Source organism: Odontesthes bonariensis, chromosome 24 (assembly GCF_027942865.1).
Source record: "Odontesthes bonariensis isolate fOdoBon6 chromosome 24, fOdoBon6.hap1, whole genome shotgun sequence".
Taxonomy (NCBI): domain Eukaryota; kingdom Metazoa; phylum Chordata; class Actinopteri; order Atheriniformes; family Atherinopsidae; genus Odontesthes; species Odontesthes bonariensis.
In genome coordinates this window covers 2,067,590-2,083,939 of record NC_134529.1, presented here as the reverse complement: position 1 = coordinate 2,083,939, position 16,350 = coordinate 2,067,590, and the positions used below count along the sequence as shown (strand labels likewise).

Below are 16,350 nucleotides of genomic sequence, written 5' to 3'. Positions count from 1 at the left end.
GATTTACATCTGACTGAAACTCACGTCCATAGCCTCATCCCATACCGTCAATCGCGTTATCATTTTCTTATGTATTTCGCAAAGAAACTGTAACTTTGTGAAGAATTCAGAAGTTAGTCATGAACATTTTGGATGTATTGAACTTGTGTGTATTTGGCCAATTTAGAAATGAGAGTTTTATTCGTGCATGTGTTTGTGAAATGAGAGATTGATGAGTTAGGTCCTGTGTTAACAAAGAACCTCTTTTAAGCAAACTCCTTGTATGCGAACGATGTTCTTAATGTTTGAGTTCATATGTAGGGATCTTGATAATACTACAAGCGAAGTTTGATGATATATCGAGCCTTATTTGTATTTTAAATTCAGCGTTTCTGACATATGCGGCCCATAGGCTCACGCTGTGGAATCTTCGCCGCTGGTAGCGAACATGGCGCCCATGATTCCAGTTGGCCGAACTCTCTCTATATACGGCTCTGGGCTTTTTGAGAAGTTACATAGTATTGGTTTAAAGCTGCTCAGAACTGAACAAACTCTTTTTGGGTTTTTCTCTGGGTTCAGATCCATGTTGGAACGAGTTCATTAACTCATTAAAAGACTTCCCAATCAGCACGCTAACAGAGGGAGTTTCCTCTCTCTGCTCGTGTAAAAACTCGCTTTTCGTTCCCTGATGTTTGGACTCTGCCGTTTCTTCTTCGTTGGTCGTATTTCCTGGTTTCGGGGACGTTTGTGTGCCACTCAGACGACACCAAACGCTCAGGCGGGTTTTCACCTGAGCGTTTTTATCCCTGCAGAGGTGTAGCTTCCTCTCTGAGGATGCTCCAGGGGGATAAAGCTGCTAACTTCAGGGGGATAAAGCTGCTAACTTCAGGGGGATAAAGCTGCCCCGCTGCCCTCTCCGGACTGTATTTCTGAGCTTCTCCCGGCCCCGCAGCGCAGACAGAAACGAGGTGTGCAACTCAAACGCAGCCTGCTGGACTTGTTGTGTTTCTGGACAGCGAGCGGCCCGGATTAAAACAACCTGTGGGCTTTTTACGACCCGGTTCTCTGGCCTCTGCAGCCGTGCATTCCTGCAGGAACACTGGAGTCCTGTATGTGACGGAGGGTGTGCGTTACACCCTCTGTGAGAGATTGTTTTTCCTCCAGGCTCGGCTCTAAACCTCCAGAGACTCCCGGGGTGGAGGACTCACAGTAACAAGCTGCAGATACACAAAACAAACTTGTTTTCCAGCGAAGTTTCTGTTCAGTTTGACACATGTTGCAGGGAAGGAAACGTTACCTGTGCAGAGGTGAGAAACAGCTACACTGGAAAAAATGCCCCTCCAAAAATAAGTTGAAAAACAACAAATAAAAGACGTTTTTGCTTGAAATAAGCAACAAAAATCTGCCAATGGAACTAGTGAAAATCGGCTTATCAAGATTTCTTGAAATAAAATGTGATATTTAGGACTTTTGAGATAAAAGTGATCTTGAAATTAGCTTAAAAACCTCTTCAAATGTAAAAAAAAAGCTTGTTTCATATGATATGTGACTCAAAACAATTAGTTTTCAAGACTTTTTCATTTAACAAGATATTCCAGATGTATTGTCTTCAAACAAGTCCCTATATCTGGCTGAAATGGTGCTTGTTAGGCAGTTGTGTCTTATATTAAGTGTAATGAGATATTTTGACTAGAAATGAGACAAATATACTCGGTAAGACTTTGATTTTTTCCAGTGTAGAAACAGTAAAGCCCGAGCTGTTGGGTGGGTTTAATGGGGGCTTTTCATGCACCTCCACGTACACTCTCTGAGGTTTCTCGGTGTCGTCGGGGCAGCAGATGAGCTCATGGGGAGGGGTCCGCCTCAGACATGTTCCTGATAAAAATCCCTCGGTCAGATTCTGCTGCTGATCAAAGGAAAAGCTGCACATGCAGAGCGAGGAGGCGGCTCGCATCCCTGCAGGTTCCTCACCGTCGTAAATTACCCACAATCCCGCTGGGGCCGGCAGACCGTCACGGACAGACTTTCCATGAGCTGAAAGTGTTTGTTTTAAGAGCTCTCGACCCATCCGGCCTGCTTTCTGTCAGGTTATTCATATCGCACCTTTTCCACCATTTAGAGTCTTTTAAGGCCTAAAATGTAAAACGTGAAACTCGAGTGGAGAAAGTTCAGCTCTGCGACAGACATTTAAATCCATTTTGTCCAAAAAAAAGGAAGAAGATGCAGGAGAAGGAGTTAGCCTGAGCAGCTAACAAAGCGAATACCATTGAATAAAAGTATTAAACTCAGGTTTGAATCCCTGGATGCTAACACGGCTAAACACAGTTTAACACGGCTAACACGGCTAAACACAGCTAACACAGTTTAACACAGCTAACACGGCTAACACAGCTAAAACAGCTAACACAGTTTAACACGGTTAAAACAGTTTAATACGGCTAACACGGCTAACAAAGCTAACAAAGTTAAAACAGCTAAACACAACTAACACAGTGTAACACGGCTAACACAGCTAACACAGTTTAACACGGCTAAACACAGCTAACACAGTTTAACACAGCTAACACGGCTATCAAAGCTAACACAGCTAAAACAGCTAACACAGTTTAACACGGTTAAAACAGTTTAATACGGCTAACACAGTTTAACACAGCTGACACGGCTAACAAAGCTAACAAAGTTAAAACGGATAAACACAACTAACACAGTTTAACATGGCTAACACGGCTAACACAGCTAACACAGCTAACACAGTTTAACACAGCTTAAACAGCTAACACAGCTAACACGGCTAACATAACTAAAACAGTTTAACACAGCTAAACAGCTAACATAGTTTAACACAGTTTAAAACAGCTAACACAGCTAACACGGCTAACACGGCTAACACAGATATGGAACTTTGTGTCCAGGTTTGAGGTGGGATGGAAATCTGTGGGTCTGTTTATTTAATGTTGCTGCTATTTTACAGCCTAAACATTTAAAATGAGGAACTTTCTCCGTTTTTTTGTTCTTTTTTTGGCCGTTTTCTGACTGTTCTTTGAGTAAAACGCTCAGTTCTGCCGTGTGATGACGTGTGTCGGGCTTTATTGCCGCGTGGCGGCCATCAGTCCGCCTCTTTGTGTCGCTGTCGGCGGCCTCGTTGACTCGGTAATCAGGACTGATTGCTGCTCATTCACTGAAGTCTGACTCTGATCTCCTCTTTTGTCATCCACCCCCCCTCTTCCCTCCCTTCAGGCGGTGTTCAGCTCACCCCGGAGGACTTCACCAAGGCCCAGAAGTACTGCAAGTACGCGGGCAGCGCGCTGCAGTACGAGGACGTCAACACGGCCATCCAGAACCTCCAGAAAGCTCTGAAACTCCTCACCACCGGCAGAGAATGAAGCCCTTTGTCCTCCGGCCTTCCCTCCTCCTCCATCCCCCCGTTTTCTATCCATCACCGATCTGGCCCTCTCTGCCTCTCCGTCTCTCACAGACTGAAGCTGTTCACGTCAGACAAGGACATGATGGAAATCAGGGCGCAACAATGGCCGCCTGTGTCCGCCGCTGACCGACTGACTGACTGAGCTCATTAAACCTTCACCCGAGCCCTCACATTTTAGCTTTTACACTCGTTCTACAGCAGGTGAGACGGATGGAGAGAGACTTTCTGTTTACTAACCCACCGATGTTCAGCTTCTCAGTTTGGGAACCGCTAAGATCAGAAGAACCAGTTGGTTAAAGACCGATCCCAGCGTCCCTTTGTTTGGTTTCTGCCGGCAGCTCGGAGCTCAACAACCGTTTAAATTCAGTTTAAAGTTAAAAGGATTTTGATCTTTAGGATGAATCCCAGGATAAAAGGCGGATAAAAGGCGGATAAATGAGCAGCTGTGGACTGATCCTCCTGTTTGTGTCGGGTGTGTCTGTAGGATCCAGTTATCAGATAAACTGGTTCAGTTTTTGGAGTAACGGCACCAAACGTTCACTCTTAACAGATAAAAAGTTAGTCGTTCAGCTTGTTTGTGTTTGTGTTGATTTCTGCCTCAGAACCATCGTTCTTCTGCTGATTTCTGCCGATTTCTGCTGATTTCTGCCTCAGAACCATCGTTCTTCTGCTGATTTCTGCTGATTTCTGCCTCAGAACCATCGTTCTTCTGCTGATTTCTGCCGATTTCTGCCTCAGAACCATCGTTCTTCTGCTGATTTCTGCTGATTTCTGCCTCAGAACCATCGTTCTTGTGCTGATTTCTGCTGATTTCTGCCTCAGAACCATCGTTCTTGTGCTGATTTCTGCCGATTTCTGCTGATTTCTGCCTCAGAACCATCGTTCTTCTGCTGATTTCTGCTGATTTCTGCCTCAGAACCATCGTTCTTCTGCTGATTTCTGCCGATTTCTGCCTCAGAACCATCGTTCTTCTGCTGATTTCTGCTGATTTCTGCCTCAGAACCATCGTTCTTGTGCTGATTTCTGCTGATTTCTGCCTCAGAACCATCGTTCTTGTGCTGATTTCTGCCGATTTCTGCTGATTTCTGCCTCAGAACCATCGTTCTTCTGCTGATTTCTGCCGATTTCTGCTGATTTCTGCCTCAGAACCATCGTTCTTGTGCTGATTTCTGCCGATTTCTGCTGATTTCTGCCTCAGAACCATCGTTCTTGTGCTGATTTCTGCCGATTTCTGCCTCAGAACCATCGTTCTTCTGCTGATTTCTGCCGATTTCTACTGATTTCTGCCTCAGAACCATCGTTCTTGTGCTGATTTCTGCCGATTTCTGCCTCAGAACCATCGTTCTTCTGCTGATTTCTGCTGATTTCTGCCTCAGAACCATCGTTCTTCTGCTGATTTCTGCCGATTTCTGCCTCAGAACCATCGTTCTTCTGCTGATTTCTGCTGATTTCTGCCTCAGAACCATCGTTCTTGTGCTGATTTCTGCCGATTTCTGCTGATTTCTGCCTCAGAACCATCGTTCTTCTGCTGATTTCTGCCGGGGAACAGGAGGACGTGGACTTCACTCTTACCAGATAAAAAGTTAGTCGTTCAGCTTGTTCGTGTGTCTGTAGGATCCATATCAGGAGTTATCAGATAAACTGGTTCAGTTTTTAGGGTAACAGCACCAAACGTTCACTCTTACCAGGTAAAAAGTTAGTCGTTCAGCTTGTTTGTAGGATCCATATCAGGAGTTTTACTTTGATTTGCCGGCCGTCCTTCAGCGCCGCCTCCTCCTCGCTGCAGTTAGTCAAAGCAAGCTTTAGATGTTGATTAAATAAAACCCATAAAAATGATTTAAGGCTCTTAATTCCTCATGAAAGGGAGCGCCGTGACGAGGTGACCATCATCAGAAACGAACGGCCTCCACATCATCCTGTAATTTCTGGTAATGGACACCTTGGCAGGCAGCAGCCTGTAGTGATGTCCAAACATCAAAGAGTGATTACAGCAGCTGAAGGCTCGGTAACCGACTGCAGCTCAGTGGGAGGACGGATCCCAGAGCAGGAGGCTCGGATCGGACTTTAGGCCGAACTGAGCTGCCGATTCAGACTCACACATCCTCAGACACGACTCGATGACTCAACGAGAGCTGAGACACCACAGACCCGACAAACTGGAACCGACACAGTGACTGCTGAGAAGTTGTTCCTGAAAAGGTTCTGCTGCTTTCTGCTGATCTCCTTTTTATTTTAGATAATCTGAAGGTGAAACTGCCTCAGAACCATCGTTCCTGTGCTGATTTCTGCTGATTTCTGCCTCAGAACCATTGTTCTTGTGCTGATTTGTGCTGATTTCTGCTTCAGAACCATCGTTCTTGTGCTGATTTCTGCCTAGAACCATTGTTCTTGTGCTGATTTCTGCTGATTTCTGCCTAGAACCATTGTTCTTGTGTTGATTTCTGCTGATTTCTGCCTAGAACCATTGATCTTGTGCTGATTTCTGCTGATTTCTGCCTAGAACCATTGATCTTGTGCTGATTTCTGCTGATTTCTGCCTAGAACCATTGTTGTTGTGCTGATTTCTGCTGATTTCTGCCTAGAACCATTGTTCTTGTGCTGATTTCTGCTGATTTCTGCCTAGAACCATTGATCTTGTGCTGATTTCTGCTGATTTCTGCTTCAGAACCATTGTTCTTGTGCTGATTTCTGCTGATTTCTGCTTCAGAACCATCGTTCTTGTGCTGATTTCTGCCTAGAACCATTGTTCTTGTGCTGATTTCTGCTGATTTCTGCCTAGAACCATCGTTCTTGTGCTGATTTCTGCCTCAGAACCATTGTTCTTGTGCTGATTTCTGCTGATTTCTGCTTCAGAACCATTGTTCTTGTGCTGATTTCTGCCGGCGAACAGGAGGTGGAGGACGGCGCCGGCTGTGGGGGGCGTTCTGGGTGTTCCTCTGTAAAGTTTCACCTTCTCTGTACGTTCAGGTGGCGGCTGTAGTTTACGCTTTCTTTAGTTTTTGGTTAATTAATCCCTTTCAGAGGTCGATCCAGTTGCATGAACCTTCAGAATTGTCAGAAGTCTGAGAGTTTGAATAAAATGCTATAACTAAAAAGGTGTCGACTGATCTGAGTTCCTGTGCATCACACCCAAAGAACCTCAGCAGAACCTGTGAAACATGTCAACAACAACAGAACTTTTTCTTTCAGATAATCTCCTGAAGATGTTTTACTGAGAGACGCTCTTAGAGTTCATCAGAGAGGGCTGGGCGAGTTAACTCGTTAATAATTTGACGCCGACTTTTATTCTGTAAAAGTCTGCTGCTCACAGGCTTTTATTTTGTAAAAGTCTGCTGCTCACAGGCTTTTATTTTGTAAAAGTCTGTTGCTCACAGGCTTTTATTCTGTAAAAGTCTGTTGCTCACAGGCTTTTATTTTGTAAAAGTCTGTTGCTCACAGGCTTTTATTCTGTAAAAGTCTGTTGCTGTCTGCTGTGGAACAGGAAAAGAAAGTAATCGGCGGATCCACCAAACATGGAGAAGGGTACGGAACTTTTACTCGGCCATTTTCATTTTAAAGTTCTTCCAGACGGCGGAGTCGACAGAACCAAAGTCATCTGTAAACTCTGCCAAGTTGAATTGTCTTCTCAGCGTAGTAGTTCCAGTCTAAAATATCACTTAAAGGCAAAACACACAACTGATAGCAGCAAGTCATTCAAGGAAACAGACAGTGGAGCGAGGCTTCTACATAAAAACTACAGAAAGATGCTGATGTTAAAAGTGTGTTTGCACAACAAATGTTATGGCACTTTCATTCATATGGCAGCACATTTAAAATAAAACTAAATGCTAAAAGCTATACGCTACTTTTGGATTCATTTTTGGATTCTGCGTACAAATGCGATTAATCGTGATTAATCAGGGAAATCATGTGATTAATTACATTAAACATTTTCTGGTGTACCCCGCCTCTTGCCCATTGACCGCTGGGATGGGCTCCAGCCCCCCCGCGACCCGACCGACGGATTCAGCGGTACAGAAAATGGATGGATTTTCTGGTGTCACTCTAAGACCCGCCTCCTAAAGCTCCGGTCTTCTCTGATTGGTCAGAAAGTTAGAAAGTAGGCTGAAACGTGTTTGTTTTCGTATCCATGAATATGGAAACATGAGGCTTTTTTTTTTTACTAGAATAATATTGAAGGTAGCTGAAACAATAAGGATAATGATGTAAAGGAGCCACTAATTACCAAAAAAATTTGTTTTTTCAGAGGAAACCAAACTAATATAAACTGTTTTCCTTTTTTTGCACGTCAGCTGCTTTCTGTGGGGAAATGGAAGCAAACAGAATTAAATCAAACTTACCTACACTTATAAAATAAACTTCAGCCACTTGTAAAGCAGTTTATTCCTCATTTTGACACCATTCTGACGTGTTTTCCTGCTGTAAGATGTAGAAGGTGAGTGAATGGATGCTTTGAGTTAAACGGGATCCGACCAGGAGACTGAAGAGCTGCCGCCTCCTCCACTCATGGAAACCCATCACGGGCTGCGGTGGGCTGTAAGTGGCAGTTTTCTGGTGGAGGTGAGCGGTGTGGACCGACATGTGGTTTCAGTTTGGAGGAGGGCAGAGGACGAAGAGGAAGCTACAAACCTGCAATTAAAACCCGCCGGCGTGTCTTCAGTTTCTTTCTGCTGAGCAGGAACTTGTTTCATCGTAAGCTGGATCTGAAGTTGTAAAAAAAAAGCTGAAAACACTCCTTCTTCCTGTTCCTGGGAGCATATATCAGGGCGTCTGAGGTGTAAAACTCATTCTTCCTGTTCCTGGGAGCATATATCAGGGCGTCTGAGGTGTAAAACTCCTTCTTCCTGTTCCTGGGAGCATATATCAGGGCGTCTGAAGTGTAAAACTCCTTCTTCCTGTTCCTGGGAGCAGAGTTAGCTAAAGACTGTGGATGAACTCTATCTGAGGCTAATGTTCCAGCAGAGTTAGCTACAGACTGTGGATGAACTCTATCTGAGGCTAATGTTCCAGCAGAGTTAGCTAAAGACTGTGGATAAACTCTATCTGAGGCTAATGTTCCAGCAGAGTTAGCTAAAGACTGTGGATTAACTCTATCTGAGGCTAATGTTCCAGCAGAGTTAGCTAAAGACTGTGGATAAACTCTATCTGAGGCTAATGTTCCAGCAGAGTTAGCTAAAGACTGTGGATTAACTCTATCTGAGGCTAATGTTCCAGCAGAGTTAGCTAAAGACTGTGGATAAACTCTATCTGAGGCTAATGTTCCAGCAGAGTTAGCTAAAGACTGTGGATAAACTCTATCTGAGGCTAATGTTCCAGCAGAGTTAGCTAAAGACTGTGGATGAACTCTATCTGAGGCTAATGTTCCAGCAGAGTTAGCTAAAGACTGTGGATGAACTCTATCTGAGGCTAATGTTCCAACAGAGTTAGATACAGACTGTGGGTGAACGCTATCTGAGGCTAATGTTCCAGCAGAGTTAGCTACAGACTGTGGATAAACTCTATCTGAGGCTAATGTTCCAGCAGAGTTAGCTAAAGACTGTGGATGAACTCTATCTGAGGCTAATGTTCCAGCAGAGTTAGCTACAGACTGTGGATGAACTCTATCTGAGGCTAATGTTCCAGCAGAGTTAGTTAAAGACTGTGGATGAACTCTATCTGAGGCTAATGTTCCAGCAGAGTTAGCTAAAGACTGTGGATGAACTCTATCTGAGGCTAATGTTCCAGCAGAGTTAGCTACAGACTGTGGATGAACTCTATCTGAGGCTAATGTTCCAACAGAGTTAGCTACAGACTGTGGATGAACTCTATCTGAGGCTAATGTTCCAGCAGAGTTAGCCAAAGACTGTGGATAAACTCTATCTGAGGCTAATGTTCCAGCAGAGTTAGCTAAAGACTGTGGATGAACTCTATCTGAGGCTAATGTTCCAGCAGAGTTAGCTAAAGACTGTGGATGAACTCTATCTGAGGCTAATGTTCCAGCAGAGTTAGCTAAAGACTGTGGATGAACTCTATCTGAGGCTAATGTTCCAGCAGAGTTAGCTAAAGACTGTGGATGAACTCTATCTGAGGCTAATGTTCCAGCAGAGTTAGCTAAAGACTGTGGATAAACTCTATCTGAGGCTAATGTTCCAGCAGAGTTAGCTAAAGACTGTGGATAAACTCTATCTGAGGCTAATGTTCCAGCAGAGTTAGCTACAGACTGTGGATAAACTCTATCTGAGGCTAATGTTCCAGCAGAGTTAGCTACAGACTGTGGATAAACTTAATCTGAGGCTAATGTTCCAGCAGAGTTAGCTACAGACTGTGGATAAACTCTATCTGAGGCTAATGTTCCAGCAGAGTTAGCTAAAGACTGTGGATGAACTCTATCTGAGGCTAATGTTCCAGCAGAGTTAGCTACAGACTGGATGTGCAGCAGCCAGTTGGAGGCTCGGCTCCCTTTAACCAAACAGTGATCATGGCCACAGATAGATGCTGCTCTCCTCCCTCTGTAGGAAGACTCTCTGGGATGCAAATCTGAGCCTCCTGATGCTCTTATCAGGCAGGAAGTTGGAGCTGTGTGACGTCTGAAGGCAAATGAGTCACAGCGGTGTTCCCCGGGTCAGCGTGGTCCTCTTCCTGCATCCTCAGGACTGAACCGGCCTCAGTTGGGCTGAAACTGTGTCGGTTCTGAGGATGAGAGGACGCGCCGCCCCCTCCAGCCTGATCAGGTGGAGGAGGTGGAGGCGCTTTGTTTTAAAGGAAATTATCTTTTTTTTCTGTTTCTCTGGTTCTGAAGCCTTCAGCAGAACCTTTAATCTCTTTAGGATCTTTTCGGTCTTAAATTTGGCTTCTGACGGCTTCATCTGACCGGAAGTAAAAGTAAATGTTCTTTATTTATAATATAATAATATAATACTTTATTTCTACAGCAGGTAATAAATAAAGAGAGGAAAAAGTAAAAACAAATAAAAACAATAAAAGAACAGTGAAAGCAATAAAATACAACAAAATAAAATAATATAAAACAAGATTAAATAAAATAAAAAAATAAAAAAAAATAAGGTAAAATAAGATAAAATAAAAAAAATTAAATAAGATAAAATAAGATAAGATGAAATAAAATAATATAAAACAAGATTAAATAAAATAAAAAATAAAATAAAATAAGGTAAAATAAGATAAAATAAAAAAATTAAATAAGATAAAATAAGATAAGATGAAATAAAATAAAATAAAATAATATAAAACAAGATTAAATAAAATAAAAAATAAAATAAAATAAGGTAAAATAAGATAAAATAAAAAAATTAAATAAGATAAAATAAGATTAAATACAATATAATAAAACAAGAAAAAATAAGATAAAGTGTCTCATCATCCTGTTGGATATTAAAATCTTAAAGCAGGTTTTCAGAGGTCAGAAATAAGACGCAGCTCAGCGGAAGTGCCGCTTATTGTCTCTTTGGATCCAGTCTGAGTCCGACCCGAACCGAACCGACCCGAACCCTGTCACACCGCCTCCGCCGGTGGGTCCGGGTCAGTGAAGCGGACACACCCCATCTGAGAGCCTCTGAGAGGCGCGCCGCCGCCCTCCTCCTCTCCCCGCCTCTCTCCTCTAACTTTGGGGAGCTTTTGCGCGTCAGCCAGACGCAGTTTGGATTTTTACCGACTTGGAGTCTTTGGAAACTTTCAGCGCGAGGACAGACCCGGAGAAGCTTTCTGAGAGTTTGCTGAGGGGGAGAATGACCCTGTGGGGGGGCCAGCCGCCGCTGCACTGAGAACATGTGAGTCCCCAAAGGTTCTGAAATCTTCCTTTTCCTCCAGAAACGCTGCTTTCTGCAGGATGCTGCGCCCGCCGCGGCTTTGGGTTATTTCCACTCTCTGTGAAACTTTCTCACTTTGAACCCTGATCTGATCTTCCAGGCTCACTTTAAACCCTGATCTGAACTTCCAGGCTCACTTTAAACCCTGATCTGAACTTCCAGGCTCACTTTAAACCCTGATCTGAACTTCCAGGCTCACTTTAAACCCTGATCTGAACTTCCAGGCTCACTTTAAACCCTGATCTGAACTTCCAGGCTCACTTTAACTCCACTTTCAGCAGCTGTGATTAGTGGCGGAGTTTGATGAGCAGAATCAGAGGAGCTGACTTTTCTCTGGAAAAAAAGAGGAAGCTTGTTTCCATGATGCTGCTGGCTGCCTATAGCTGCATATGTTTACAGCCTGCTGGGGCAGGACTGTTTGTCCTGGAAGGTTCTGGAACCAACCGGATCCTCAAACAGCTCAAACTGGGTCTGCTGTCGGTGATCCGGTAAAAATCTGCTGACAGAAGTTTGTGTTTTAGGAAGAAAATGAGGAAATAAAGTCCTGATCAGATTAATTTCTTTACTCATTTTATATAAAAAGCAAGAAAACAGCTGCAGAGATTCACTGAAACATGTTCCAACATGAACATAAACCCAGAATCTGAGTCAGAACCAGAGTTAGTTCAGTTCTGAGCAGCTTTAAAGTGAATATCTGCAGATGTTTCCATGGTAACAGCTGCAGAGATTCACTGAAACATGTTCCAACATGAACATAAACCCAGAATCTGAGTCAGAACCAGAGTTAGTTCAGCTCTGAGCAGCTTTAAAGTGAATATCTGCAGATGTTTCCATGGTAACAGCTGCTGTAGATAGTTCTTTAGGCCTGACACTTCTTCTTCTGTCCTCCACTTGTCCAGTTTCCTCAAATGTTTTAAGGACACACTGCACACCATGCTGAGATATGCCAAGTTTTCAGCTCACAGCTCTTTGGGAATCACCTTGTTGCTGCAGAAATCCTGTTTTCTGTCTGTCACACTGTGTTATCTTTGCTGTTTTTCACACATGCAGCTAAAGAAATGGGAACTAATCTTAATTCCAGTCTAAAACCCACAAAGAGCTTCTAGATGATTCATTTCTGGTGGCATAAAACAGTTTAATCATTTCATTTATATTCACTGTTCCATAATTAGTCATTAGATTATATCTTATATTCCTTTTTTAAGCTTTAAATTGAATCTTATTTACTTTTTCTTGATGTTTTTTAACATATAATTCTTATTATTGTCTGTTTTTTTTTTACTTTTAGACGTGATAACGTTCATTATTTTGGGATTAGGATCTTTTTTAAACTGAATTTCTTATATTAATTTGACTCTTTTGGTAACTGAAAGCAGTTTTAAACGTAAATGTAGAAAAAAGTTGAAACTATGAAGCTGTTTTTCACAGATGCAGCTAAAGAAATGGGAACAAATGATGTGTCTCTGTGACAGGCTGCTGGGAACAAAGTGCCTAAAGATCCAGTTTAAAATGTGGACACAACACTGGTTCATCCCTTGAGTTAGGAGCCTTTTTCCTGCCTGAATGCTTCATAGCTCAGAGTTCAGTGGCTTAATGAAGAAAAACTGGAACTGAAAAGTGTTTTTGACCTTCAGTTGATGGAAAAATCTTCGTGTGTTTTGTGTTACATGTAAAATTCTGTCATTTCATGCTTCAGTTTTTGTGTTTAAATCAGTTTAAAATAATTTAAATCAGAACCTTTTCACATCTTGCTTGTTTTTAAATTAATTTTATTTGTTTCTCTTTATATTCTTTTATGTATTTTAATGCTTCTTCCACTCCCTGCTGCAATGTTTATTTTATGTGAAGCACTTTGAACTGTTTGTACATGAAATGTGCTACAGATAAATTTGAGAAGCTGAAAGAAACTTCTCTGATCATCAGAATAAACCCTGATTCGCTTCTTTAAATCAGCTCTGACTGAATTCTTCAGATTAACCTCCTTCAGAGGCCGTCTGACCCGGCGGATTTCTCTCTCTGCGGCTGATAAATTAGCCTTTTTGGTTCATAAGTCGTTAAAAAAAACTTTGAATCTTCAGCAAAACTGAAGCTCAAAAATGAGAAAAGTTCCTTTTTTAACTCGTTGAATGGACACATGAATGGAAATGAAAGATTTCTTTCTAAAAGCTCAAAGCGGTGGCAGTAAAACACGGATCATCGTAACCAGGGATTCCACGTTTTTTTCCTGGTATTCGCTGTTAGCAGCGACAGCCAGAAGAGCTGCAGCCGTGAGCTCGGCTCGGCTCGGCTCGGCTCGGCTCGGCTCGGCTCGGCTCGGCTCGGCTCGGTTCGGCTCGGCTCGGCTCGGCTCGGCTCGGCTCGGCTCGGCTCGGTTCGGCTCGGCTCGGCTCGGCTCGGCTCGGCTCGGCTCGGCTCGGCTCGGCTCGGCTCGGCTCGGCTGCTTTTAGCTTCGTTTGGCAGGTTGAAGATGTTGGAGTCATCTTTGTTTCCCCCCCAGGTGTTAGAAGCTGCGAACTTTGGCTGTTTGGAGTGAGTTTACATGCCAGTAGAAGTTCTCGGATCCTTTCACATCTCAGCAGGTGAATGACCCAGTGTCAAATCAAATCAAATCAGATTTATTTATATAGCACATTTCATGTACAAAACAGTTCAAAGTGCTTCACATAAAATAAAAGCATTGCAGCAGGGAGTGGAAGAAGCATTAAAAATACATAAAAGAATATAAAGAGAAACAAATAAAATCATTTAAATGAATTTAAAAACCAGCAACAGTCCAGATAAGTTCAAAGATAGCGTGCAGATTTCATGCATAGACACATGAGAACAGAAATGTTTTTAACCTGGATTTAAAAATGTCTCCATTGGGTGAAAGTTTAATCTCCACTGGCAGTTTGTTCCACTTGTTTGCAGCATAACAGCTAAATGCTGCTTCTCCATGTTTAGTCTGGACTCTGGACTGGACCAGCTGGCCTGAGTCCTTGGATCTAAGAGCTCTGCTGGCTTTATATTCTCTGAACACATCACAGATGTATTTTGGGGATTTTTTTGACTACATTTTTGATGTAGTGTGGGGACTGAAGAGTTCCCCTTCATTTTATCACGTTAAGTTTTTCTTTAAACTACCGTAAACAGTTTGAGGACAGGAGTTTCCCTTTAGTGATTTAAATCACTGAACTTAAAGGCAGATGTATAAGCCTAAGCGAGGTTGAGTAGAGGGAAGCCGGCGCTGCAGCATCAGTGATGTTATTCAGTTTAAACCGTCCCCGTAAGGTTAAAGGTGCCCCGTAAGGTTAAAGGTCCCCGTAAGGTTAAAGGTGCCCCGTAAGGTTAAAGGTCCCCCGTAAGGTTAAAGGTGCCCCGTAAGGTTAAAGGTGCCCCGTAAGGTTAAAGGTGCCCCGTAAGGTTAAAGGTGCCCCGTAAGGTTAAAGGTGCCCCGTAAGGTTAAAGGTCCCCCGTAAGGTTAAAGGTGCCCCGTAAGGTTAAAGGTCCCCGTAAGGTTAAAGGTGCCCCGTAAGGTTAAAGGTGCCCCGTAAGGTTAAAGGTGCCCCGTAAGGTTAAAGGTGCCCCGTAAGTTTAAAGGTGCCCCGCAAGGTTAAAGGTGCCCCGTAAGGTTAAAGGTGCCCCGTAAGGTTAAAGGTGCCCCGTAAGGTTAAAGGTGCCCCGTAAGTTTAAAGGTCCCCCGTAAGGTTAAAGGTTAAAGGTCCCCCGTAAGGTTAAAGGTCCCCGTAAGGTTAAAGGTGCCCCGTAAGGTTAAAGGTGCCCCGTAAGGTTAAAGGTCCCCCGTAAGGTTAAAGGTTAAAGGTCCCCCGTAAGGTTAAAGGTTAAAGGTCCCCCGTAAGGTTAAAGGTTAAAGGTGCCCCGTAAGGTTAAAGGTTAAAGGTGCCCCGTAAGGTTAAAGGTTAAAGGTCCCCCGTAAGGTTAAAGGTTAAAGGTGCCCCGTAAGGTTAAAGGTTAAAGGTCCCCCGTAAGGTTTAAGGTTAAAGGTGCCCCGTAAGGTTAAAGGTTAAAGGTCCCCGTAAGGTTAAAGGTGCCCGCTCAGCGGTGTTTCTCCTCTTCTTTACTGAGCGGTTATCAAAGGAAGTGTTGTTTAAGGTGGAAGCCGTCGCTGCCAGCTGTTACACAACCTGTGAAGGCGATACGCCCAGAAAGCTGCTTTTAAAAGGAGTGATGTGGGACGACTTTGTCCTCACAGAGTTAGGTGGGGGGGGGCTGTTCCCAGATCCTGATGCCCCTCTGGACAGGCTGAGGGGTGGGAGATGTGGCAGCTGTTAGTAGGAATGTGGTTTAATTAAGGTGGAGGGGTTTGATCTCTCTGCGTCCTGATGACAGTCAGGCGGTAAGAAGAAGGGGTTCGGTTATTTCACCTGTTCACACCAAAGAAAAAGGTAAATCTGACCTTTAAAGTGTCCTCAGAGTCCTTTAAAGTGTCCTTAGAGCCCTTTAAAGTGTCCTCAGAGTCCTTTAAAGGGTCCTCAGAGGCATTTAAAGTGTCCTCAGAGCCCTTTAAAGTGTCCTCAGAGTCCTTTAAAGTGTCCTCAGAGTCCTTTAAAGTGTCCTCAGAGTCCTTTAAAGTGTCCTCAGAGGCATTTAAAGTGTCCTCAGAGCCCTTTAAAGTGTCCTCAGAGTCCTTTAAAGTGTCCTCAGAGTCATTTAAAGTGTCCTCAGAGTCATTTAAAGTGTCCTTAGAGCTCTTTAAAGTGTCCTCAGAGCCCTTTAAAGTGTCCTCAGACCCCTTTAAAGTGTCCTCAGAGCCCTTTAAAGTGTCCTCAGAGGCATTTAAAGGGTCCTCAGAGTCCTTTAAAGTGTCCTCAGAGCCCTTTAAAGTGTCCTCAGAGCCCTTTAAAGTGTCCTCAGAGTCATTTAAAGTGTCCTCAGAGTCCTTTAAAGTGTCCTCAGAGCCCTTTAAAGTGTCCTCAGAGCCCTTTAAAGTGTCCTCAGACCCCTTTGAAGTGTCCTTAGAGCCCTTTAAAGTGTCCTCAGTCATTTAAAGTGTCCTCAGAGTCCTTTAAAGTGTCCTCAGACCCCTTTAAAGTGTCCTCAGAGCCCTTTAAAGTGTCCTCAGAGTACTTTAAAGTGTCCTCAGAGTCCTTTAAAGTGTCCTCAGACCCCTTTAAAGTGTCCTCAGAGTCATTTAAAGTGTCC

The 16,350-nt window shown here is 43.5% G+C and overlaps 2 protein-coding genes across 5 annotated transcripts in view; both read left to right on the top strand.

Annotated features, from left to right (window-relative positions):
* Positions 1 to 3,833, top strand: part of vta1 (vesicle (multivesicular body) trafficking 1) — a 60,445-nt gene extending 56,612 nt beyond the window's left edge. The window contains exon 8 of the mRNA XM_075458732.1: positions 3,217 to 3,833. Coding sequence (XP_075314847.1) covers positions 3,217 to 3,362 — 146 coding nt within the window. The 3' untranslated portion in view covers positions 3,363 to 3,833. The remainder of the gene's footprint in view (positions 1 to 3,216) is intronic.
* A 7,170-nt stretch (positions 3,834 to 11,003) lies between these two features.
* Positions 11,004 to 16,350, top strand: part of adgrg6 (adhesion G protein-coupled receptor G6) — a 151,536-nt gene continuing 146,189 nt past the window's right edge. For all 4 annotated transcript variants that reach the window (XM_075458653.1, XM_075458651.1, XM_075458650.1 and 1 more), the window contains exon 1: positions 11,004 to 11,169. In XM_075458653.1, the coding sequence (XP_075314768.1) occupies positions 11,168 to 11,169 (2 nt within the window). In that variant the 5' untranslated portion in view covers positions 11,004 to 11,167. The remainder of the gene's footprint in view (positions 11,170 to 16,350) is intronic.